General features: G+C 41.9%; 2 protein-coding genes across 4 annotated transcripts; one reads left to right on the top strand and one right to left on the bottom strand.

The window, feature by feature from the left end:
- Positions 1-1,031: 1,031 nt before the first annotated feature.
- mtm1 (myotubularin 1) lies at positions 1,032-20,522 on the top strand. Its single transcript, XM_080792786.1, has 16 exons — positions 1,032-1,126; positions 4,829-4,907; positions 5,655-5,727; positions 5,843-5,937; positions 6,511-6,621; positions 6,927-7,028; positions 7,703-7,786; positions 8,568-8,717; positions 10,152-10,337; positions 11,296-11,478; positions 11,630-11,785; positions 12,118-12,165; positions 12,287-12,379; positions 13,122-13,235; positions 14,733-14,909; positions 16,508-20,522. The coding sequence occupies exons 2-16, from the start codon at positions 4,851-4,853 to the stop codon at positions 16,694-16,696; spliced, it is 1,818 nt and encodes a 605-aa protein (XP_080648912.1). The 5' UTR covers positions 1,032-1,126; positions 4,829-4,850; the 3' UTR covers positions 16,697-20,522.
- Positions 20,272-27,610, bottom strand: LOC308335669 (uncharacterized protein). Of its 3 annotated transcripts, none has more exons than XM_080792788.1 (6): positions 27,494-27,610; positions 26,806-26,946; positions 26,341-26,601; positions 25,719-25,797; positions 24,883-25,047; positions 20,272-24,364 (listed from the first exon to the last, which is right to left on the bottom strand). In XM_080792788.1, exons 5-6 carry the CDS (start codon positions 25,019-25,021, stop codon positions 23,301-23,303), a joined length of 1,203 nt encoding a protein of 400 aa, XP_080648914.1. In that variant the 5' UTR covers positions 25,022-25,047; positions 25,719-25,797; positions 26,341-26,601; positions 26,806-26,946; positions 27,494-27,610; the 3' UTR covers positions 20,272-23,300. The 3 variants fall into 3 exon arrangements, with proteins under 3 accessions (XP_080648914.1, XP_080648913.1, XP_080648915.1); XM_080792787.1 differs by having other exon boundaries at positions 27,480-27,595; XM_080792789.1 differs by lacking the exon at positions 27,494-27,610 and having other exon boundaries at positions 26,341-26,628; positions 26,806-26,819.

Below are 27,610 nucleotides of genomic sequence, written 5' to 3'. Positions count from 1 at the left end.
GGCCTTAATTTTTGGGTCTGTTAATAACTTTGGGGCAGGCCTGTCTAGTTTGAATGGACACAATTATCAGTCAAAAGGGAGACATCAAAGAGGAAGGACGGATGGGGTAGGATCAACAATAATCAACATATGGAATGTCAGAACAGGACAGGTCAGCTCTATATATGGACATCTACTTGAGGTCAGATGTAGAGTTGCTGGCCGGCTCCATATATGCAGCTCTAGGTGATGATCCAGTCTTCTCCATGTATGGCTATCCAGGGTTTGATAAGGTCAGTGTTGTGATCTTCATATACGGCCATATATGGAGCGTGTTACGACTCTGGACTGACGGCCAATCGGCCATATGATGTGATGTGTCACGAGGCGTGATGTCACGAGGCGTGATCGACTGATAACCATTATATGGAGGCGTGACCGACTGACGGATTGACGGATTTGCAGGTTTTCATAGTAATCTGCGCTATACGGTCGCAAATAATACAAACGATTATGATTGATTGATCAATTGATCAATTGATCAAATTGATCAAATTGATCAAATTGATCAAATTAAATTTGTATTCAGTATGTAGAATATGGTACGATCGAGGATGAAACCAGAAAAGCACTTGCTTACATCAGGGTCCTCCATTTTCAATTCATCTGAACATTTAAAGGCTTAGCCTACATACATACAGTAAATATATGAAAATATTCTACTAATATTATTAGTATTTAAATAGTATTGAAATAAAACAACACAACATGCAATAAAGGTAATTATACAATGTGTTATGATGATGATTATAATAATAATAATAATAATAATAATAATAATAATAATAATAATAATAATAATATAGTATACAGTTTATAAATTACTGCTCCGTGGCCACCAGCCAATCGGAGCCGTGACGTGCTCACACGTGACTCCGTTATGGAGTTCCAGAGCCAAGCCTTCATATATGGGAAGACTACACCTCCCAACAAACCTTGCGGTCCGCCAGCCAATCGGCGCGCTGACGTGCCAACACGTGACCTGTCCGGTATGGAGTTGTTCTTCCTACGGGCGCACGGAGGGGAAACAAACTGAGTGAGAAATTTAATTTCGGGGACTCTGGAAGAAATTCGCGTCTTTTTGCGGGTGAGTAAAAGTATTTACCGACACAATGCCGAGCATAAAAACACGCGCGGGGTCCGTGGAGTGGCTGCGTGGCGCGTTACACGCGTTACAAGTATTTATGGAGCTGTAAAGAGCGCTTTGAAAAGGCTGTGTCCATTTTGAGGCCTTTGGTTATACTGTATATTTCCTGGTGTTGCTGGGGCTATGAATGATCATATCATCAGTCATGTATATGCGTTACCTCTAGTTACCAAGTACAGTATCTTTATTTAGTTTAAGTACTTGTCTCTGGGGTGCTTTTGCATTTTCAAATTGTGAAAAAATATAAATAAAATAAAGAAAAACAAATGCCTTGGTGGGGAAAAGTACTGAGGACTGTTTTATACATAAGTACAGTATGGAATGGATACTCTCGTCATAGCTCATGGCGTCCCTTTGGATGGACTAATGCTTATTTTTCCTGAACCAGAATTAATTCCATGGTGTCGCTTTTGGAGTTGTGACATGTCAGTGGTGGAAGAGAAGAGATACTCAGATATATGTACTTGAGTAAAAGTACACAGTGCAGAATAAATTATTAATAAATACTCTGTTACAACTTTACGTAAACGTCATGCATTAAAATTGTGCTAAAGCCAAAGTATCAATACCGCTCTGTGTTACAAGTAAAAGTACTGCATTCAAAATGAAAAACTGTTGGGACAAAAATAGACTATACTTACTGTACCAAACTCATTATGTAGACAGTGGTTAGTGGTTAGTAATGCATTAATGTGGTGTTCATCACTTGAAATGAATGTTGTTGTACATTTATAATTACTAATTATTTATAGTTCAGTAACGGGTCTATCCAGCTCTTTAATAACCAGAACATACAGTTTGAGTTAGGTTGCAACATTTCAGCCAATCAGAAGAGACTAGAGTACCCATTTGTCAGCTTCATGTCATATAGTGTTCAGTTCCAATTTCGTCTGCTCATTTCTTTGTGTCAGTGCTTGCTCAGTAACGGGAGTCTCCATGTACCTCCAGCTCTTTTATGAAACAGAAGATGCATTTTCAGGTCAGGGATACCAATTGTGTATCCAATAGACAACACACACACACACACACACACACACACACACACACACACACACACACACACACACACACACACACACAGCGCACAGATTACACAAGTGAAATCAAAAGTGATGCCACAAGACATGAGCAGACAAAATAACCGAAGCTGGAACACTGGCCTATGCAATTGAAGCTGATAAATGGGTACTCTCTCTGATTAGCTGATATTGGCAATCCACCACATTTCTGCTAAATGTCTGCTGTAGGAGTCTAGAATCTCATTACTAAAGAGATGGGGATTCTATAGTGATCCTGATAACTATCAGCTTATAGTGCTTTACCATTTTAACAAAAAACACATAACTTACCCTGCCTTTTCAATTGATTGTTTCAATAACTTATCAATAATTAACTGTCTGTTGCTCTCTGATATCAACGTTATATAGTATTCCTTATGTATATGAAACACATCGAGATTCGAGGCTATATGCGCAGCATGCACGGTGGCAAAGTGAGTTTAACGTCATTTAATGCAATCAGATAGGACTTTTCTGTTAGGATGTATGGGCTGTCAATCAGATAGGACTTCTCTGTTTGGATGTATGGGCTGTCAATCAGATAGGACTTTTCTGTTTGGATGTATGGGCTGTCAATCAGATAGGACTTCTCTGTTTGGATGTATGGGCTGTCAATCAGATAGGACTTTTCTGTTAGGATGTATGGGCTGTCAATCAGATAGGACTTTTCTGTTTGGATGTATGGGCTGTCAATCAGATAGGACTTCTCTGTTTGGATGTATGGGCTGTCAATCAGATAGGACTTTTCTGTTTGGATGTATGGGCTGTCAATCAGATAGGACTTTTCTGTTTGGATGTACGCGCTGTCAATCAGATAGGACTTTTCTGTTTGGATGTATGGGCTGTCAATCAGATATAGGACTTTTCTGTTTGGATGTATGGGCTGTCAATCAGATAGGACTTTTCTGTTTGGATGTATGGCCTGTCAAGGCAAGAAAGTCGGTTTGTTTTTGCCACTCAGTAGATGTTCCCACATAACGTCCGGGTATGAGGATGATGTCATGTGCAATTGTGCACTGCATACCCACTATACATATTAAGGTGCTTGATAAAAGCATCAGATGCGTGGTAAAAATAGCATCATAGCATAGTAAAAATAGCATCAGATGTAATGACAGATATCAAGGTGCATAGTTTATCAATGAAATATGAGGGCACTCGAAACTCAAAAGCGCCAGCCACAGAGGATAGAGTCAGTCGTGGAAAGTAACTAAGTACTGTACTTAAGTGCAATTTTGAGGTACTTCAATCTTACTAGAGTATATCCAACATTCAATGCTTTTAGTTCTACTCCACTACATCTCAGAGGCCAATATTGGGGCCCGGGGGGGTATTGATTTATTGACTATGTATTTTTGAGTGGCGCCAGCCCCTCCTATACACAGGTTTAATGTTTGTCTTTAGTTCAATGTTTGTTTTTGTAAACGCATTGACAATTAAGGGAAAATCTACATCACAATGTGTCATTTACGTCATATTGTCTCTTTATTGTTGGTGTTTAATGTTTGTGTTGGCACCGTTTGTTTTACATCACCTAATCAACATGAGTTAGACTTTAATATATTAGCACCCCTCACTTCACACGGGTGTGATTTTTACATTGTATTTATCCAAAGCATGTCCCCGACCCCGACCAGTCGCACACACACGGTACACATGTATTGTATTGTGATGACAGTTGCAGTCTCTCTCAATGTCATGCTGCTCTGTGTCTGCACTTGCGTCCCACCGTTTGATTGCTGGGAAGTCTGGAATGTTAGTAAAAGCATGCAGCATTGCTGGCATTTTAGCACCAGATATACAGCTGTTGAAGATAGGCACCCATTGACACCAAAATCAAATATACCGCACGGACGCACAGACTACAATGAAACATTGATGTGTGATTGTGAGTTCACCTCAGACTCACGTGCTGCATGGGTGCTGTTTAATTGCGTTTTTGGCATTGAACATTTGGAACAGTCATGTGAATGAAAACTCTTTGCCTTTTAGGCTTTCCAGCAATAGAAAATTGCACGGGTTAGATATGACAGAATAAGTTAAATATGTAAAGACATTTCTGACATTCTGGGTGGGAACCCCTTTTGGTGTTTTGCAGTTTTAAGCATTCTTATACTTTAGCTATTGAAAAATAGCAGATCTACGAGCTTGTAGGTCTGCTATTTTTGAAAAACGTTTTAAACTCAAAACTTTGCTTCTGGGTGGTCACTGGAACAACATATTTTCAGATGGGGGTCGGTTGACATGTAAATGTTTGAGAACGGCCTGACATAGAAACATAGGTTTTTCAGACAAACTGTCACGATTTAGACTTTTATAGAATCGTCCTCAGGTCTAAATGGGTTAAAAAATCTAAATTGCAGAAATAGCTGATCTACAAGCGTTTGAAGCTTGTAGAGCCGTGGGGGCTCCTCACTGGCAGGTGACGTAAGTCAGTGGGATACATAACAGCAGTGACAACAACACACAGAAATGACATAAATTGGGGAGAAAAGGGGTAAAAAAAAACCCCAACCCAAATCACCATTATTTAAACCTTTGCCTGGATTGCAGTTAATGAACAAATTGGTTGTGTTATCTGTAGGAGCAACTCCAGTGGTTGAGTGATGGCCTCCCCAATCTCCATCTACAACTCCACTCTAACAGACACCAACAGCTCCAATGTAAGTGCACATACGCATGCACGCACGCACAGTAATCCCCAATCCCCATACAACTCCAGTGTAAATTAGGTTTGTGCTTAGCAAGACCTGGCCGGAATTACGGGAATTTGGCAGATTTCTTAAAAAATAAAAGTCTGAACCAACAGCATCTCAGAATGAATTCCACTGGCCCATTATTAGGGTTCTGGTCCATCATTTTGACAGAGAGACGACAACTGCATTGGCACCTGTTCTTGTAAGTTGTATAAAGGCATGCTTGGAGATTGTCCTAAATACATCTCATCATTTCTGAAATGGGACTAGTCTGAACCCTACCACACCAGATAAAGTCATTTCCCCAAATTCAAGGTACCAAAAGTTAATTCTGAACTTGGTAGATCTGCTTTTGGCTTCTGTGGCCTGCAAACTACATTAAAAATACATTGGTACCCCTGAGTCGTTTTAAAACCTTGGTGAGCATACAGATCCCCACAATATGTAACTGTTTTTAGATAGTTTTGAAATTTGTCTTAGCTTTTATTTGTAACCTATGTAATTCACATGTACACCTTTTATTGATCTTCTGATGTATTGTGATTTGTGATGTTTTCTTTTTTTTATATGATATTGTATTACTCGACAACACTGAAAATGAGTTTAATTACACACAAAAAAAACTTGAATACATTTTGGTCCCTTGAAGCCCTCTCTTGTGTCGTAGAGTATCATTTTGTGCGTGTGTGTGTGTGCGTGTGCGTGCGTGCGCAGACATCCAGAGAGTCTTTGAAGATGGAGCCGTTAGCAGATGTAGCTCTGCTGCCAGGAGAGGAGAGAGTCATAGGTGAGCGTGAAGTCATCCATTGAATATGATTATTATAAGGAACATGTTTAATATTTAAGAAATATTCGAAATAATCGATCATTTAATGAATACATTGTCTTTCGTTCCCCTGTAGATAAAGACATCATCTACATGTGCCCATTCAGTGGAGCGCTCAAAGGAAAAGTATTCATCACCAACTACAGACTGTATTTCAAGAGTTCAGACGCAGTAAGACACACACACACACACACACACACTCAAGGGAAAGCAATGTCTCTGCGGCACTCGGTCTAAATGGGTTCATCACAGATCTTCTAATCACCAATCAATCACAGCCTCGTTCTCAGCCTTACTCATCATCTGCGGATAGAAAAGCCAGCTCACGACCTAAGGCAGAGAGTCTAGAAAGGCGGGGCTTCCGGCGTATGAACTTGGAAGTTGAAGTTGTCTTTTGCGTGTCAGGCACAAAGTATGCCAAGAGATGGTGACACCCTGTGAATTTGCGACATAATGAAGATACAAAGCTACAGTCTAGAGTCTACCATTAACTTTACCAGGCTCTTATTCATTTTCAATGGAAGCCAGTGGCATTGAAGATGCAAAGCAACAGAGGCTACCATTCATTGTTTTTCACTATGTAATAGTATACACAATGTGTGAATGGGTTTGTTTTTCACCATGTAATGGTATATCGTCTCGGTCGATATATATGTCCAAAACTGTTACTATTGAGGCTTTTGTGTGACAGTGTCACAGTAGTAGTGTGATGGGTCGACGTGATTTCTTGCCGTTTTTCCCCAGGACGTCGCGGTGACGCTGGACGTACCGCTGGGCGCCATCTGTCGTGTGGAGAAGATGGGCGGAGCTTCCAGTAGAGGAGAGAACGCATACGGCCTGGACATCACCTGCAAGGTGTGTGTGTGTGTGTGTGTGTGTGTGTGTGTGTGTGTTGGTGATATTTCTGATGGCACATTTCCATGTAGTTTCAGTGTCACAGGGCCCTATCTTGTCTTGCCACCCCTTATCCCTAAACATATTTGCCTTTTTTTTCACTATTTTGCCCAGGTTGCACGTCAAACATTTATGGTGAAAGGATGCATGACATCACATAGGATTTACAGAAGGTCCAACATGGAACACTTACTAAATTGCTATGGATGAACTAAAGTAGTTTCATTTTTGATAGTTATAATGTTTTCTGTGTGATTCATCATCAGGACATGAGGAATCTGAGGTTTGCGTTGAAGCAGGAAGGACACAGCAGGAGAGACATCTTTGACATCCTCTTCAGATACGCCTTCCCTGTCTCACATGGCCTGGTGAGTGTATGTAGTGTACGAGTGTGTTTTCCAAAAAGAATTCTCTAATGTAATCCTGGGCGCTACACTTCCTCTGCCAACATCTGAAAATGTGTTGTGCCAGGGATCGCCCCAGAATCTTATGTAAAAAAATAAATAAACAGATGTACAAGCTCCTATACGATACGTGCTCACAGCGTGTCACTTTGTTCCGTGCTGCGAGCTGGTGTCTGTGAGTTTGTAGATCTGCTGTTTTTGTATAGCAGATTGTGATGCTGTATTAATTTTCTTTTTCTGGCGACCCCCTGTAATCCTATCCCATGGACCCCTGGGGTCCCCGAGCCCCACTTTGAGAACCAATGGTTCCGGATTGGCTATTGTTTTAACAAGAACTGGTTATGATCACATCACAGGTTTGCAGGTGACATTAAAAAAATAGCAGTGGAAGGAGGCGGTAAAAATAGCATCAGATGTAATAACAGATATGTGCGTGCAGACGGTGCATAGTTTAAGAAGCCATCAAATGAGACAGTTATGAAGTGGCAGAGACATGGCCAAAGCATTCCCGGGAGGTCAAAAAGGTTGAGAACCCTGCTATAATAACCCATGGATTTGGGTGTACAGCTGGGGGTCTTCAACGTTTTTAAAACTAAACGTTGTGTTTGTGTCTGAACCTTGTGTCCATGTGTCCGTAGAATCTGTTTGCATATCTGAGCCAGGAGAAAAATGAAGAGAATGGATGGAGTGTCTACAAACCCATGGAGGAGTACAGAAGACAGGTGAGAATCCACACCACTCACAGAGCCCTGTTCCACTATTTCCCAAACAGTGGTGGGACCCAAGTTTTGGCCCATCTTTATGGTTCATGGGTAAATATGCTCTATGCTTTTTTGTTTTTAATTATTATTTCAAAAGATTTCTTTTTTTAAATGCCCAAAAATTCACAATGTTCATTAATGAAAAATAATAAAATAATAATTAAAAAAAAAGTTTTTGCCCAGAAGAATTTAATAAATTAATAATAAATTAATAAAAAATCAAATCAAATAAATTCCATAAATTATGAAAGAAAGGTTTTTTTTTTGTTAAAAAGTTAAATCACTATATTCTGATAGTACTCTATAGATAGTATGCTATAGAGTTTGTTCAGTAGCAGGAGTCTCCCCCATCTCTCCAGCTCTTTAATAAACAGAAAATTCGTTTTCAGGTGTGTGGCCACTTCGGCCAATCAGGAGACGGTACCCATTTCTCAGCTTAATGTTTGGTGTAGCGGTGTTGATTGGCTGAGCAATGCACATATTGAGGATAAAAAAATGAGGACAGAGAAGTCCGGATTGAACCGGAGGATAAAAAGTGAGGCCAATTGTGATTGATGTATGATGATAAGGGCAATGATTACTATCAGATAATAGAGCTATTTAACACTTTATTTTATCAACCGCATTGGATCCAATGGAACACGTCTTTTTTTTTTTTCCATTTCATGAAAAGTGACGCTTTTGGGCTAGACATGGTTTCCCCCCCCCCCGAAAGCAACGCCATTCCCATTGTCTCCTGCAGGGCTTACCCAACGACAAGTGGAGGATCACCTTCATTAACGAGAAGTACGAGCTGTGTGACACCTATCCCACCATCCTGGCGGTCCCCTTCAAAGCCACCGAGGAGGACCTGAAGAGGGTGGGCACCTTCAGGTCACGATGTCGCATCCCCGTGAGTCACTCAATCGCTGCTTCTCAAACTGGCTTGATTTCGTTAAAATTGTGTGATTGACTAGGGTTTGACTGGATTGCTGAATTCCTACAATGCCCATAATGCTTTAGTGCACTTCACCCTCCTTGTGGAGAGGGGGAGGCTGCATGGAGGTGTGACTTTGGAGTCCATGAAGGAAGTGAGACCACATGTTTTTGGTCATGAATATGACTAAAATATCAACAACAAAAAAACAGACCCGTCTGAAGTGAGTGGTGCTGTACTGTACTGTACTGTACTGTACTGTACTGTACTGTACTGTACTGTACTGTACTGTACTGACATGAAGTTATTACAGAGCGTGAGTAGAGAGAAAATCAACCAAACGAGAGCAAAAGAAAGAAAACAAGCGAGAGGACAGAAAAGAGAGAAAACAATAGTGAAAGTTAACAAACGTTTGTTTTATAGGAATAATGTCACTTCATTATGTCAACACTACAGCGGAGTGAAATCTGTACCAAAAGTCCTGACGTCACTCGCTCATGCCCTGGGCTGGGTACTAGTACAGACTGTATTTTTTACAGTCTATGGTTGGGTCGCAGAAGTTACATTTTTAAATAGTCTCATATTGTTGTCCAAAAATAAACTGTCTCAGCGATATTGTCAGTCATAATTGACACAGAAAATATTAATAATTCGGCGGCTGTAATATTAGTAAAAACTACACTAAAATGTTATGGAGGGACTAGTGGATAAGAGATCTAGTAGAACTGAATCTAAGTATGAGCAGACAAATACAGGTGACTCATACTTGCCGTTATTAAGATCAGTTCTGGTCTGAACATGTTGGCTACCGTTACAGTCTATGATCTGGAGTCACCCCCCATTCAGTCAAAATAAAAACCAACGAAGAAGAAGGGGGGAAGTCCCGCCTCGTTGTCTGGGCCAGCCAATGGCCAGCTGGGCCCAAACGGAGCCAGCCAATATAAGGCCCGGAGAACGCTTTGTCCATATTTTTTACAGTCTATGATTTAGACCTAAGGCCGATTCTAAAAATGCGTTCTAAATCATGACCTAAGTTTGTTCAAAAAGCTATATTTATATATAGTGCTGTGTTGATTTGATTTACACTTAGTTGGGTGCATTTTACATCCCAAAACGCAGTTTATAGTTAAGGGATGCAATAAAACAACGACTTATATTTTAACCATATAAAATAAAATGGGAGTTAAATGCTGCAATTTGTAAAAATGGCAAAATATGACTCCTAACGTAGTTGAAGTGGGACTCATAAAATGTCCCTGGGACTCTCATCTAAAAGACCATCCCTGCATCCTGGGGGTCATTACATTGAAAACCTCGCTCACTGTACAAGCGCGCAATGCGTACAATAAAATCGCTGTCCTAAAATGTCCTCACAAGTATAGTGATCCAAAGCTGTGTGTGTGTGTGCAGGTGTTGTCGTGGATCCACAGAGAGAACCAGGCGGTGATCGCGCGGTGCAGCCAGCCGCTGGTCGGCATGTCCGGCAAGCGGAACAAGGACGACGAGCGCTACCTGGACCTGGTGCGAGAGGCCAACAGCACCGCCAAGCTGACCATCTACGACGCGCGGCCCAACGTCAACGCTGTGGCCAACAAGGTGACACGCCTACACCATTTAACCCATTTTGGGTGGGAACCCCTTTTGGTGTTTTAAGCATTATGTTATGCTATTGAAAAATAGCTAAAGCCTAACTGGTATTCCTTATATCTCGCTTGTTTGGTTTTTTTAAGTGCACGAGAGAGAGGGGCAGAGAGTGAGAGAGAGAGACATGCGATTTGTGAATTGATATAATTTTACACAGCCACGAGTTGCGTACGTTCACGTATCAACTCGGCTCATTATGTTTTAGCGTGCACGAGAAAGGAGAGAGACTGGACGGAATTAACTTCTAAATTCGCGTAAATAAGAATAATGACGGCCATCTCTATCAATTTATTTATAAAATCTTATTTATAAAGCAGTTTTAAGGATGCACGTTATTATTATACATTCTGGAAACAGCCACCCAATTGGAGACGGTCTGGACTCTAGCAGCGCCTCGGGGGCGTGTTGTACCAATCATTTCAGTGTGAGCCCAAATCATGTGCCAGTGCCGCTATTCCAAAGGTCCCTCAGGTACGTTTTTAAACTATTTTCAGCAATGCGATAATATAAATTAGGAAGATTGACGTCCCGTAAACCAGGACGTGAGTGCGCAGCAAAACGGCTCCGGGGCGGACGAGCAAGGCTGCCAATTGTTTTCTCAACGTTTTATATCATTAAAAAGGGCCTAAAGACATGTGGACACGTCCTGGGGCATCATACGTATTAAGTAGTAGCATGGGACATTTGTCCCATGCAAATGTCTAATTTCTCTTTTGGGTCTTGAGCTAAAAGGTTTGGGAACCACTTATTTAACTAGCCCCACATTGAGAACCAATGGGGAGATGAGATGAGGTTGGAGGAGAAGTGTAAAAGAAAATATTTTGCACTGTTTCACACACACAGCAAAACATTATTTCAGTGGTTGAGATTTGGCGTTTGTGCTTCAATCCATATCTTGTCCCCCCCCCAGGCTACAGGAGGAGGCTACGAGGGAGACGAGTATCAGAACGCAGAGCTGCTTTTCCTGGACATCCACAACATTCATGTGATGAGAGAGTCCCTGAAGAAACTCAAGGACATTGTCTATCCCAACGTGGAAGAGTCCCATTGGCTGTCCAGTCTGGAGTCTACGCACTGGCTGGAACACATCAAGGTATATAGTTCAGTGTGTGTGTGACTGTGCGCGCGCGTGTGATTTATTGTTACGTCTTCAACACCAACTATAGTTGGTGTTGTCAGAGCATTACACGCATTTATTTATGTGCATTGAAGTCTTATATTATTATTATATATTTGTTTCATAGCTGGTGTTGTCAGGAGCCATCCAGGTAGCGGATAAGATCTCCTCTGGTAACTCGGTCATCGTCCACTGCAGCGACGGCTGGGATCGAACCGCCCAGCTCACGTCTCTGGCCATGCTGATGCTGGACAGCCACTACCGCACTCTACGGGGCTTCCAGGTCAGTGGATCCTACACACTACAGCCAAGTTGTTCTCAACATCTTCAGTCTGTGACAGTGGGGGGTCACCCTGGGACACCTCACCCTGACAAGCACTTGGAATTGTAGGAGTTGAGGCATTACATTTTGTCTAGTATTGCAAAAAGAAAAAAGAAAATGTCTATTTCTTATATTATTTGACAATTTGGTAGTTTGGTATTTTTGTAGTAAAACAGGTCCCGTATTAACCTCCCTATTTTAGGCATTATGCGGGTATTGTTCTTAACATTGTGTGTGGGTGTTATTGTTTCTAAACAGTGTAAATTAGATTTCTAAGCCGTGTGTTTTTCTAGGTGCTGATTGAGAAGGAATGGATCAGCTTTGGACACAAGTTCACCTCTGTAAGAACATTTATATTCATATAATACTAATTATAAAGAGCTGATGATAATAATTAATTAATAATGCTGTTCATTGTGTGTGTGTGTGTGTGTGCGTGTGTGTGTGTCTGCATGTGCTCAGAGGATAGGTCATGGCGATAAGAACCATGCGGACCAGGAGAGGTCTCCCATCTTCGTTCAGTTCATCGACTGTGTCTGGCAAATGAGTAGACAGGTAGGATAAGAGTACATATCGGTGCTGTCGGGGCAGAAACCTTTTATCTCCATATTTTAACTTTTCATGTTTGTTTTTTGTTTTTTTAAATTGTAAATTATTGCCAGTTTCAACCAATAGTGGTCCGGGGACCACCAGTGGACCTTTAGGGGGTTCCAGGTGGTCCCCCAGCTAAATGATGGAGAGTTGGTAACCACATGGACCCCTATACTGTAGATCTGTATAGAGTATAATGTAGAGTGTAAAATGAAACCAGTTACACAGTTAAATAATGTAGAAGAATTGTTATTTTGATCAACGTTTGCCTGTGCAGACAAAATCTTATCCAACGACAACAGAATATTCTACGTTTTGGGTCTGAGAGGCTACACCTCATCAAATGGTGGTCCGTGGCTCAGATGCTGAATAAATAATGGTCCTTGACGTGAAAACAATTGTAAAAACGTACAATATTTGCAATAAATCATGGAAATACTGAGATACTAAAGTATGTCCAAAACTGTTACTTTTCAGGAATAAAATAGTAGTAGTAGTATATCGACAATCTCAAAACATCTAGCATGATCAAGCAGGTGCGTTAATTGGCGAAAGAAATGTTAGAATATACAGATAAGAGGTTCCTGCCCAACGCAGCAATAAAATGCGAGTACTGTGAGGCTGTTTAAATCAGTGGTCAATGGTTTAAATGTCCTCCATTTTCTTAACGGTCTTCTCTGTGTGTTCTTGCTTTGTTGTCACGCAGTTCCCCACAGCATTTGAGTTCAATGAGCGCCTCCTAGTGACCATTCTGGAACACCTTTACAGCTGTCGCTTTGGCACCTTCCTCTACAACTGTGAGAGCGTACGAGAACAACAGGTACTGTAACACACACACACACACACACACACACACACACACACTCACACACACTCTTATTATTTTTATACACTTTTATAGTCTTTTATTTTGTTTTCACTTTATAATGGGAGTTATAACCCATTCTACCCATTGAGCCACTGCCGCCCCCACCGTGTCATCACGGTGGGGGCAAGTAGAGAAACCCCCCCCAATACAAATGTCACAAAAATCTTTATATTTTCTCAGATGTACATAAAAAAACAGATGGTCAATCCTTCCATGGGCTTGTTTTCCTAACTCCACATGTACAGTCAACATTTTGTAAATAGGTTGGCGTGTGAATCAGCTGTTGTGAGGGGTTTGTTTGTCAGGGTCCAGGGAATAACAGATGATGATCTCTGGACTCCCTGCAGAGTAGCAAGCTACCCAACATTAAGAGATTGACAAGTAGGGCTGCGAATCTTTAGGTGTCCCACGATTCGATTCGATTCCGATTCTTCGGTTGACGATTCGATTCAAAAACGATCTTTTCGATTTTTCCGATTCTCGATTCAAAAAAGATTTTTTTCGATTCTAAAGCAGTTTATTTTATTTTATTAAAAACAATTAAATAGAATTTTAGCATGATCTACTCCAGTCTTCTGGCATGAAAGCAGAGTACATTTAGTAAAAAGCTTGTATGATTGTAAAGGTTTTATCAACTGAATGATTTAAACACACAAAGGTTAAATCCAAGAGTAAGAACATGTATTTAGCTTGCACAAATTTGAACCAGTACAAAAGTTACAAAATCTCTTCTCACTCAATACCAGAACAATACATTAGTATTAAAACAGGTGTAAAATAAATACAATTGGCAGGCTTAGCTTAGCTGGTAGTAAATGCACTATGCAGAAACCCAGGCCATAATAGATTGCATGCACAGGTACATTTGTGGAAAAAAAAAGATTTTTGGAAAATGAGAATCGATTCTGAATCGGACAGCATTAGAATCGCGATTCTAACTCGAATCGATTTTTTTTGACAGGCCTATTGACAAGTATATTAAATTAATCAACACTACAATGACTCTTATATGAATTTCCCCCACCACAACTTTGTTTTCAATTTCATTGCACACCAAATCCAAAGCCCTTTTTAGTCCTGCATAAAAATGCTTCTCTCTGATTCACCCAGTGTTGATTTTGACAGCAAATTTAGATTTTAGTTTTAGATCATAGTCTCTTTAATAGTTTTAAATTAGTTTTAGTCACATTTTAGTCACCTGGAATGTTTTAGTTGACTAAATCTACAGTTTATTTAGTCGACTAAAATGTATTTTGGCCGGCCTTGATGCCTGATTGTCAAAATTGTCAATATATTTAGTCTTAGTTTTAGTCATCATAGCTCAGTTTTCATTTAGTTTCCATTTAGTTTTGAAAAAAAATAGTCGACGAACATTTTTCGTCATAGTATCAGTCGACGAAATCAACACTCTCTCTCTCTCTCTCTCTCTCTCTCTCTCTCTCTCTCTAGGAGGTGAGATCAAAGACGGTCTCGTTGTGGTCTCTGGTGAACAGCACCAGCGAGAGCTTCCTGAATCCCTTCTACACGCCGGAGTCTGGCCGCGTCCTCTACCCTGTGGCCAGCATGCGCCACCTAGAGCTCTGGGTGACTTACTACATCCGCTGGAACCCACGCATACGACAAACGGTTGGTGTGTGTGTGTGTGCGTGTGTGACTGTGGTTATGTATTTGTTTATTTGTTTATTTAGACGGGACAGAGCATATATGCTATTTTCCATCCGTAGTCCCCGGGCATTGAACACTAAACAAAACATTGCAAGACATGAGAGCAGTGGCGTATGCAGGAATTAATTATTACCTTGGCCTGGGCATATCTGCCTGGGCACACTGAATGAACGGAATTTTTAAACTAATTCATTCAATTAATAGTCATTTTTTACTGGACAATTCAACCAACCGACCAGCCAACCAATACAACTGCACAACACACCAACCAATATAACTGGACAACACACCAACCAATACAACTGGCCAACACACCAACCAACCAACCAACCAAGATTGAGTGTGAAGAAATTAATAACCAATAAGGATCCAACGTGTTGCACTGTGTGGTATAAACACTAGTTATTTCAGCTGCTGTTACCTCAATGACTGCCAAGGACTTATTTAACTTCTTTTTCATGATGTCCTGGACTGCCAACGACGTGTTTAACGCCTTTTTAACTTTTTAAATTAAAATAAAATAAAAAATATATAGTGGCGGTCTGAGCCTTTTGGCACCCCCTGGTGGCGGTGAATGAGGTTTACCTTATCTGTGTTGGAATCTTGTTTTGGTTCCATACGATGATCAACACAAAGTGAAGGCAGCCTCCTTTTGAGCAGCAGCAAAAGTTTGTTGAGTCTTGCACTGGCTTCACCCACAAATAAATACTTTCCCAGTCCTTGTTGTTGTAACTGCATTCCCTTTTCTTTGCCGTGGTCTTAGTTTCACCTCCATGTTTCTCCACAATTTTCTCTAACTTTGCTAACGCTAACTTGTGCTGTGTCTGTTCAATGTGTTGTTTTGTTATTGGTGGGCGTTCACTAAACTAGCGTGCCCGGCTGTTTGATTGACAGCCAAATTAGCCAATCCTATCTGCCTACACACACACGGCCCACCTCGCGAGTGCACTCTGGTGCGGTATTTCCGAACGTGCCCACAGTGTCTTGACAGTCTCCGCTCCGCTGCTCACACAGCCAGTTGATAAAACATAATACACCCCACCCACTATTCTTCGGCTGGGCCGAGTTTAGAAATACCAGGCCCAGGTAGGACCAGGTGTGCATACGCCCCTGCATGAGAGGACAGCATACAAAAACATAATGCATTTCAGTAAAAGGATGAAATAAGAAAAGATTAAAACTATTGCTAGTGTAGGCCAACTCTATTGTGGACTGACAGTCATACGTGATCACAAGACTGGTTGTTTTTGTGTGTGTGAGTTTGTAGATCTGCTATTTTTGAATAGCCCAACATATATGGATAAAGTTGTTAAAATTATTGTGATGCTGTATCCCTTCAATGTCACGCACAGCCACGCAAAAAAAAGTATTTTGTTGTTCTACTGGATCTCTTGTTATTTGTATATTTATATTATCGTGTTTTTATTTGTTGTCATCATAGCTTAGTTTAGTCGACGAAATGAACACCTTTTGATGTATTACCTTGATTTTACCATGCTTGCTGGGTGTGTGTGTGTGTGTGTGTGTGTGTGTGTGCACGTGCGTGTGCATGCGTGCAGCAGCAGAGTCCGGTGGAGCAGCGCTACAAGGAGCTGTTGGCCCTGCGGGACGAGTATCTGAAGAAGCTGGAGGAGCTCCAGCTGTCGGACTCCACCCCGTCGTCTCGCCTGTCCAACAGCTCCGTACCCAACGCACCCTCGCCCGCCACGCCCTCGCAGCAGTACACGCACCTGCAGACCCCCTTCTGAACGCACACCTTTCTGTTTACGCTTCTCACACACACACACACACACACACACACACACACTCGTTTTCTCACTGACACACACGCGCATATACTGACGGGAAAGAAAACAAAACTTGCGCTTTTGTACATAGTAATAATTGTGGATAACAAGGAATAGTAATAATGTTTGATAATGATATAGGTTAGCTTGTGAACACCAGCTATAATGGTCATTTTTATTATGCAATATGTCACAGTACAGCCTTTGCCACATGAATCTTTCTACAGCCACAAATCTTCATCCACAAAGCTGTTGTTTATTTTTTTCCCTAGGAGGGGAAAGTGAAGGGGAAGCGCTTGGGTTTTGCTGCCTCAGCAAGGCAGGCCGTGCCAACAACGCTGGCTGCGCGAGCGATGCTCTGGCGAATGGCCCGGTGGCCGCACGCGTCGAGCCGTCCGAGTTGGTGAGCCGTGCCAGACAAAATCGATTATCTCGTGACGCAAACAAACGAGTGCTTCCTCCCTCCGCCTCAGCCAATCAGATGCAGAGAACTCACTTTTCCTCCTCCTAACGAAAGAATAAATTATATCGCATCTAAGAAAGGCCTTAATGAAGACATCCCATCTTCTGTTCTCAGCTCTAATCCTCCATCTATGATAACCTGCAGGATTCAGGAGCTGCTCGCCACATATAAACCTCACGCTAGCCTACAAGCCCCACTTCTGACCCTCCTGAAGCATAGCTGCTGCACCGTTGCACACCCAGGGAGAGTTCAGAGCAGTGGTTCTCAAACATTGTCATGCCCCCCCCCCCCCCCCCCCCCCCAGCCCTATCTGAAAATATTTTGGACCAGGGACCCCCACAAGAGAAAATTGGTGTTAACCCATTTAGAACTGAGGACGACTCCACAAATGCCTTCTATATCCTGACAGTTTACTGAACCCATGTTTCTATGTCAGTCGTTCTCAAAACATTTTCATGTCAAGGACCCCCAGAATAATTATATGTAATTGTAATTATAAGTAAGCAGCCCAGTCTATCCGTGGCCTGTTGTGCATTATTTAAATTGTTCGGTTCTCAAAACAAACTACAAATGATTCTCTGTCCCTACGTGTACCAGTGTGTCCACACCAAGATTCATCTTTTCTCACACGCAAAATTCTGATGGCGCGCATAATGTAATTGCTCACATCTCTGTTAAACAGAAGTTAATCACTCACGTGAGAGAGATATGGTGCGTTTGGCTACGCTGTTTCATGCTGGGTGGAGCTGGTCTCCACATCACAGAACAGTGGGGTGGAACTATTTGCTGACAACTCTCCTGTCTTTAAGTGGGGGGAAAAGGGAAACATTACGTGGCTGGGGAGGCTATGGGGACATTGAATGAGGTTGAGAAACATATCATCTCTAAAGAGTTTAAAGTGCCAACTCTGCTGTCCCACCAATGAAATTCGGTGTCTCTACCCCAAGACTGAAATGAACGCCAGTCATAATGTTTAGCTCTGAAAAAGATTTGTCGTGCGTGTGGGCTTGCCCTCATCTTAACTCATTCAGCCAGTTCAGCTATCCTATTCCTTACTCCTTGGCACGCGATACAGACCTGCCGCATACAGCTGCATAGAAAAGCATTTCAAATCGCACAGCCTTTGGGCTGGGGTCCTGAAAATAAGTCTGAGAAAATTATCAGGTCCCTGGTGCGTTGTGTGTTGCTCAGTGAAGTTCATTGAACTGACGTTATTATAAGATAATAAAAGATCTTTGGTGTATTCAACCAACCTAAATGCCTGAAACCATTGCTAAATGTACGAACAAACTATTACCAAACTAATTGCACCATTTCTTTGTTGCTCTTGGCCAGTGTTATAATTTGCTGATTTACAGATTCAGCTATGGCTGAATTTAAAAAAATGTGTGACTTAAAAAAAAATAATAATAATCCTGCTGTGATCGATGCTGCACTCCCGTTCCACCCCCAAGTGGTTTGAAACATTAATACCCGTATGAAAAGGACGAGTTTCTGTCAACGGGCTACGTCTGTCATAAAAGTGCTCCTTGCGCTTTGTCCCCTTTCTCCACCAACATATCAGCCATTCGATTCTTGCTGGCTCTGTCGTTGTGAGATAAGGTCCGGTCCAGTTTTGTGCCTTGGTTCATCTGAGAAGATCCTCCACCTTCTCAGATGGACATTTTTGTATCCAAAACGTCAGTCTCGGTCCGCGTTTTAAATGGTTCCGTCCGTGGAGGGGTTGCACTGGTGTCCATGACATACACAACAAGTCAACCGTGTCTGATGTGATTTGAAGGTTCTTGTCATGTGTACTGTTAGTGATGTGGAACCATGTTGTGGCATTGGAACAGTGGCGGGTAAAAAAAAAGGGATGGAAACCTAGGCTTCAGTCCGGTGTGTAAGACAGGGTAATTTATTCATTGCTGAGTGGTGGTGTGTCACCAAACACGGCACACAACCAAATGGAACTCAAGCTTTTAGGATTTATTGAGACGTAACCAAATATAATTCAGCCTTTTGAGTGTTAGAATGGTACCCACTTTCACACCATCCTTCCAATGGGTATGTACAGACACTTTGGCATGGCACACATTTCGAGTCAACTTTATTTTATATACCCTTAATCACAGTTGCAGTCCCCAGGGACTTTACACATCCACAGAAAATAAACGACGAACTAAAATAGTTCTGTGAGCCAATTAAATGCTTACTGCATACATGACATGGTGCACAAACCTGGGTGTTCCCAGAAGACCCACTTTCCACGTGCCTTCCCAGAAATGGGTGCCGTTCTGCCAGACCGTTAAGCGTAATGTTGTTGTGACTTTCACGAGGAAGGGCTAGCGGGAAGACATCAGTGGGAAACGTTCCCCCAACAGGGCTTGACGAGGCAAAATTAACGCAGTTCAAAAGCAATAGCAGTCAATTTGAAACTTGAAATGTACCGTAATTGACAAATCATCTCTTTTTGGTATGAAGATATTATAGGGAAAACGTGTTTTGCCGGTTTGTAGCAGTTTGGAAATCAGGCGGGTTTTCTATCAACTATTCCACAAATCGTCTCTGTCGGGTGGAAATCTCCAATGTCCAAAACAGTTTTTAGGATTCAAATTCAAAAGTAGCAGATTGACAAGTCGCTTGTGGATCTGCTACCTTTGATGCTTTAGTCAAGTATGTATGATCAAGTAGAGCGTTCATTTTACAAAATAATTTAGAAGTTTCTGCCCAAAAAAATCCTACTGTAACTCCCTCTATTGTTTAGTTTCCTATTCGCAAACATTACTCTGATCATTTTAAACTCCCCCTGAAAAATTGCCCTTTTATTTTGAATATCAGTAAAAGTCAGGAAATGTAAACTGACATTGTAAAAAACACTTTCCGTTGGCCGAGTGGTTGTGCTTTTTTTCCCTTCAGGGGAAAATAACAGACAAAAATCTATTTTATTTTTGACTTTGTACCATAATGATGTAATTACCTCAAGCAAAGCCTATTTTACTGTCTAAAGTGCTATTGTTGTAAAATATAATTTTATTTAGTGTACAATTTGACAGTTTTATAAAAATGAAAGGTTTTGAGATTTTAAAAAAAGTTTGTTTTTTGGTTTGAGTTGATATATGCTATATCTTTTGGTTCAAGTGGAGTTATAACTTGTGTTGCCTTATAAGGGCATTTCTTTGGGGATAACGCAACATCGTCGCTGTCTGGTGGAAACCCTGCATGTCCAAAACCATTACTATTCAGGAGGAAAAAAATAACCTGTGTTCCAATGGATCCAATGTATTTATGATGTAGTCACAATCTCTTAAACCCATTTAGGACAGACCAGAGTCTACTAAAGTGTCTTCCAAATGTTTCTAAGTGGTTCTCAAACTATTTCATGTGAATGACCCCAAACATTATATAGTAATTGGCCGCCATCTGAAAATATGTTGTTACAGGGACCCCCCCAGTAGCAAAGATTTAAAGAGTTAAAGACATTCGCTCTGAAAGAATATATATTCAAAGATTTGCGCCACATTTTTCACAATTTTTCTAAAAATAGATCTACAAGCTTTTTCAATAGCTAAAGTATAACATGCTTAAAACACAAAGGGGTTCCCGTCCTGAATGGGGTTAATACTTTTCATTGGTTCCATATTTACGAAAACACATTCACGTTCAAAATGTTTAAAATATTAGCTATTGTATAGCAGCTCCACAAGCTCACAACGCGTTGTACTGTAGGTCGGCTATTTTCACTACTTTTGCGCAACACTCCTGTACTTCAAAGTAGGCCATTAATTACATTGAAATGTGGAGATTACTAGGTTTCTGCCCGACAGCGATGACGTTGATTCACATGGTATAGATGACGTATCCTGATCCATTGAAGGGCATGTGAGTGCGATCCCAGCTCCTTAAAACACCACCCGTCTTTGGTAGAGTTTTAGCTTGTGTAATTAATGACCTTGTCACAATGTAACTACACTATCGGTGAGGTATCTTCAATATTATTATTGCAGGACTTTTTTTTCCTTTCTTTTTTCCCCTCTCCATGAGGTGACTTTTCCCAGGTCAGTTTCTCAATAGCTTCTTGTGATTGGCTCAGCAGCGGATTGATTGATTGAATACTTTATTGGCAGAAATGTAATCAGTACAGGGTACAGTCAAACAAAGGGATCACGAAAAAAAGTCCTCGCAGTCTTGTTTCCATTCAGGTCCTGGGTATTCAATTCATGATAAAGGTAAAAATAACACATGTACGGGTTGGGGAACAAAGACAATTTGAACTGGGAATGCATATGAAGGTGACGCAACGCCTTCTTATCCGTTTCCGGTTCAAATCTGTTAACATTGTGAAAAGTGTGACAAAGTAGATATTGAGAATGTTTAAAATTACAAATGCAGGTCGGTGTTTAGTTTGTGTTAAATGGCCTACAAATCTCACCCTCATTAATTTAGCTATTGTTTTGTATGATCTAGTAGATATTATGCTTCTTGACCGATAGTATGGCAATAATACATTTTATCAGTCATTGTAAAACAATGAAATGCTGAAACATGTTTAGTAATTTTACACATTGTCAGAATTCCCTTTGTGCAAGTGTGTGTGAAAACAGCTGATTTACCTTGCAATGTACTGTAACTCAATGAGGAGACTATTTTGGATCATAGATTAGATTGCTAATCAACAGAGCGAATTATATTGACATAAGATATCTTGCCAGTATTTGAAGTTGCACCAAGACAAGATTACACCCAAACCTCTACCAAAGATGCACTATTCTTTAAACACGGATTCATGTTTTTCTATTTGGTGATGATTCTAGAGTCTATGGAATCTGAGAAAGGTTCCTGTTTCTATTTACTCTTACCTTAATATAGGTACACTAAGTTTAAAGGGATGTTATTTTTTTCATAAACTACTTTTTAACAACATACAGTGGAAATGCATTTCAATAACCTTTTTTGGTTCAATAAAAAATACTGGCCAAAAAGTGGTTCCCAACAGCTTTGAAAATGTATTTCTCCCAATCATGTTATATTTTACTCTGTTGGAATGGCTTTTGTTATGTAAATATTACTGATTAAATTAATTTAAATATTTCTCACTTAACTTTTGTGCCTTTGCTTTTTTGTTTCATTATAATGGTATAAACATGTTTTGAAAACCGTCGAGTTAGACAGAATCATAGGCAGTTACCCTTGATGGAGAGGCGGTGGATTACATTCTATTGGCTTATTGCCAATAGATCCATGTCATTTGCCGCATCTTCATAGTCCCCAATTATATACCCCGTGTTTAGTCTTATGTTCAGAACAATAGGATACTTCGCATAGCCGATCTACATCAACACATTGTGAGCTTGTAGATCGGCTATTTGAAATATAAAAAAAGGTTTTTCAAAATAGTAAAAAAAACTACACCACCGAACTACAACATGACGTCACGAGCCGCGGTGAAGAGCAAACCATCGCGGTGGTCAGCTCACCACCGAAAATCCAGACTATGAATAGGCCTTAAGGCAGAGATCAAAGCGTGTCACGACTCTTCTACGGCTCTGCAGAAATCGTTATTCATGCCCTCATAGCATCCCGTTTAGACTGATGTAATTCCCTCTACATTGGGATCAGATCATCAGTCAGTCTGCCCTATCCCTAATACCACCACTTTTACAGAACAACATAAATGATACAATCCAACAGACAACAACAGACAACCCTTTGTTGTTCTCACAAGAATGCTGGCAAAAGGATTCAAGATAGAAGAGGGTTTATTTGTCACTTACTTTGCCTGCCTGTTTAAATAATATATTTATCATATCATTTGAGCGGCCCGACTTGGGGTTATTAGATGTCCCGACGACCATAATGAGGCTCCCAGTGGACCACGGCTTCTGTCGCAGCCCCTAGGCTTCCCTCCTCCATTAGATCTGCCCCTCCATTGAATCTTTTAAATCCATGCTTTGTCATTGTTTCATTGGGGGACAGACAAACTGCCTTCTTCAGGGTAGCTACCCTGAAGAAGGCAGCTTGTCTGTCCGAAAAGTTGGACTTGTCTGTGTCCACAATATAAAATAGGTCATACCAGTGATGAAAAGCATGTGTGCAGTCCGTCCTCTGATCAGTCAGTCGTTCTCAAACATTTTCATTATGATGCTTTTCCCCCTCAGCTTCCACACTGACGCCGTCAGAGACTGAATGTGACAAGCTGTCTTTCTTATGGGTCCGCCCGTGATCGGTCAGGTGTTGGCGAAGCCTGAAAGCTCTTCCGCAGTCTTCGCACTTAAACGGCTTCTCCCCCGTGTGAATCCTCACGTGTTTGGTGAGGTTGCTCTTGTCGTTGAACCGCTTCCCGCAGGTGTCACACTTGTAAGGCTTCTCTCCCGAGTGGACGACCTGGTGTTTGTCCAGTGTGCAACGCGAACTGAAGTATTTCCCGCACTCGCGACACGGATACGGAGTCTCCTTCTCACCGATCGCCGGCTGATCATGCTTCGCCTTGTGATTTTCCAAGGACCTCGCCGCGGCGAACGTCCGCCCACACTCGTCGCACTGGTTGGGTTTGGCCCCTGTGTGGACGAGCTCATGGTTCCGCATGTGCTGCAGGAGCCTGAACTCTTTCTTGCAGAAGCTGCAGCTGAAACGCTTCTCTCCCGTGTGCACGCTCTGGTGCGTCCTCAGGTTGCTCCTGTCGCCGAAGCTCTTGGGGCACAGCATGCATTGGAAGGGTTTCTCCCCGGTGTGGGTGTGCCGGTGGATCTCGAGGCTCTCGGCCAGAGAGAAGCGCTTACCACACTGCTTGCACTCGTAGGGTTTCTCCCCGGTGTGCACCCGGAGGTGCAGCTTCAGCTTCGCCGGGTGTTTGAAGCACCTCTCGCAGCTGTCGCACGCGTACGGCCTCGCGTCCGAGTGGCTCAGCTGGTGGACCTTGAGTTCTTGTTTGCGGGCGCATTTCTTGCCGCACTGGTCGCACTGGTACGGCTTCTCTCTGGTGTGCGTCAGCTGGTGTTGCCTCACGCTGATCTCTCTGGCGAAGCTCCTGCCACACTCCTCGCAGTGGTAGGGTCTCTCGGCCTGGTGCGTGACTCCGTGCTGCTTCAGGTGCTGCGACGTGAAGAAACTCTTGTCGCACTGGACGCATCGGTGAGACCTCTCGCGGTTCTTCTTCTTCTTGGTTACTTTACACTGGGGTCCAGAACCTAAATGTATAAGAGAGAGAAAGAGAGAGAGTTCGAGGTAAATGTTTCAGTTTCATTAAGAACTGAGGCCGATTCAACAAAATGTCTTCTAAATCATTAGTTCTCACACTTAACCTCTTAGAGCAGCACTATGTAACTTTCCTCTTCTACCCCGGATTTTAACCCAGTTTCCTGCTCAAGTGCTGACATTTTTAACATTGAGGTAATAGAGCCTGCATGCTTGCCCGAATTATAGGGATGCCAGCCTTGCCAGATGAAAGTGACGAAAGGAAAATTATATTTTTTCTGTAAAAGAAAGAAAATAAATAACGTTTGGTTAAAAAGTGAAAGCTCCACAATCCATAATTCTTGCTATAGAATTGTTGTTCAGTGAGATTGGTCTCTCACTCTCTCCAGCTTTTGACAAAAAAAGAAAATGGTATTCAGACCCGAACATCGTAAAGAGCTGGAGAGACGGGGGTGGTTGAAGTGGTTACAATGAATAACACAGAGGGTTTAAATGGGTAAATTCTCTTGACCTGGCTTTTGTCCATGCAGGCTGTCCTCCTCTGCCCCAGAGCCACCGCCCCATTCCGATCCACTGCTCTGCTCCCGCGTTTCCACTTCCACGTCGTCGTCCGAAGTACGCCGTTCTGCGTTTGCGCCCAGATCGAACATCCGAGAATCGCAAAGGTACAACTCCTCTGGTAGAAAAAGCAAATACAGAACCTCACCTACCAGAGCACAACCAAATCTAAAATAACTTGTCTTTTAGAACATTTTAGTCTGGTTTTTATTAATAATAATAATAATAATAATAATAATACATTTTATTTATAAGGCACCTTTCAGGGCACTCAAGGTCGCTGTACAACAAGTTAAAAACAGTTGACACAAAACACAGTTAAAAGCAAAAGCAGACAAAAAAGTATAGTCATTTTAGTCATCAATTCGTAGCTTAGTTTTGTCCAGTAAGTTAGTCGACAAACATTTTCTGACGTGGTTTTAATCGACAAAATCAACAATACGGATTTGTATTCATATTGTAACGACCCTGCACAAAGACCCGTCCGTAACTTGCTCCTCCAAGGGAGCTAGCTCTCTTGGCGCGGCTTGTTGCTTGCCTTGTCTACTGAGTTGGAGTTCGACTCCAGCTCAGGGTGCTAAACGTTACAATATATACCGTTTTAACTTTTTGGATCCAGAACCCAGCGCAGTGGGTCTGGGATGTGTGTCTTTTAGCTGTTTATCAGCGTCTCTCTCTTCTTAAATTATGAACTCGGACAGTTTTCCTGCCCTACACTGACGATATGTAGCACACGAGTGTAAACATGTATAGTCAGTACATACACACAGTATGAATCAACTGCCTCACCTGGAGGTGCTGTGAGATGGCTCTCTGATGTCACCCTGCCTCCCAGTTCCACATGCGAGTGCTGTGTGGCGCTACGCTCCTGTGAGAGGTTAAGACGACAAGAGTTTTTAAACAATGTTTGTTATGGATCCTCAATTTGATTATGTATTCGGCTGCGCGGACACCCCATTGGAAAATATTTCCACATGTTTTTTTAGGGGACCACGGGCAGGAGTCACAGAATAACGCTTCCCTACTTCCTTCACGGGTGTTACCGATGATACTAATTAAGGCTCTGTGCCATTTAGTGTGCAGTGGTTCACAAACCTTTTATTTTCAAGGACCCCCAAGGTTCCATTTGTACGCTCTCAGAGTTACACACGACACCCATACAGGGCCATTTGGAACCCACTCAAAGACACTTAGAGACCCACTGGTGTATTAGAGTGTTTCCAGTGAGCCAACACGCACAGTAGCAGTACCCCGACTCTCTTTGACCAGAACGGAACAACACAGCCTTCATTACTATCGGCCGGTAACACCTGTGAAGAAAGTCAGGAAGGGGCCAAAGTTCTTTCCAAAATGGCGGTTGTGCCCATTGTGTTTTTGTGTCTGGTAGGCCTGTGTAGGCAAGGACATTTACCAAGCGGCTGTCCTCCACGTCCGCGTCCTGCTCTGGCTCTTCCTGGTACGACTCGAGCTGAAGCTCCAGCTCGCCCCAGCCTGGTGAGACCGTGCTCACAGACACTATCTGGATGCCGCCGTTGCTCCCGTGAGTCTGTGGGGATCTCACTGGTGACTCCAGTTCATCCTTGACGCTGGCGGCGCTGGGACTACTTGGTCTGTCTGTGTGTCATAGGAGGGAAACCTGTCCACCAGTGACATCATCGATGGGGAATCCAAGCTAATAGAAACGGCAGTCTTTCTATTCCTGAAAAGTGGCAATGCGATAATGGAAGCCATCGTTCTCACGATAATACAAATCTAAATGTAATGCTATGTAGAAGAGCCGCCATTGGACTGGCCCCATGAAGTGAACAGAGTTGTCGTAACTCTGTCTTACTCTATGGCTCTGACTGAAACTAAACTTCACCACAGCCATAATTACCTCGTAGCGCCTCCTCCCAGTCCTCTTCCTCCTCCTTCAGGGCTCCTGGCAGGCCTCCAGGAGTCTTCATGAAGTCCACCAAGGAGACCCTCAGCTCCTTCAGAGGTACCCATGGTGCCATCTGTGAGCGTAGCTCTAGGCCTGTCACCATTACAAATTTAAGTTGACGAATTAATGCAATTATCACAAATAATTGCGATTAACGATTTAATTGTGTTGGCATGGCACATTGGAACATATCAATAAAGAATACATTTCTGTTTGCTTGGTAATAATAAAATGCACAGGGCATATACGACAAATAACTGGAATATACAAAGAAATTACTGATATATTCATTGTTTAGCTGAAATTGCATAAACATTCCTCATTTACTCATTTGTAATTCTTTGTACTGTTAATAAATTAATCTGCGGAACCACGACACCTGCTGTTCAAAGGGTAGGTGGAATATCAACAAAACCTTACTGTTTTCATTCCGTCTGTCTTAATAAATGAAAACAATAAATTGCAATCGATGTATGTAGCGTTATGATCTGTAGTCTAGTCGTCGGGAATGTACCGTACGTTAAAGAGACCGTTGCATTGCTATTTATATAATAAGCACAATGCCAATGCGCCCTTTTTTACAACACAATCACGTCCATGTTTTTCAGATTTACAGGATTACTCACTCAGTATTTCTTACTTGGCATTTCTCTTTTGTATGCTATATATTCCCGTGGTAGATAGACGGTCAATTCAGTTCTCAGATATGTTTTTACTTTATTTCACAATGTAGTCTATCAAACAACAGCGACACAAG

The sequence above is a fragment of the Protomyctophum bolini genome, assembly GCF_963924005.1.
Source record: "Protomyctophum bolini genome assembly, chromosome: 20".
Taxonomy (NCBI): domain Eukaryota; kingdom Metazoa; phylum Chordata; class Actinopteri; order Myctophiformes; family Myctophidae; genus Protomyctophum; species Protomyctophum bolini.
The sequence above is the reverse complement of the archived record's forward strand: the minus strand, read 5'-3'. Positions and strand labels throughout refer to the sequence as shown.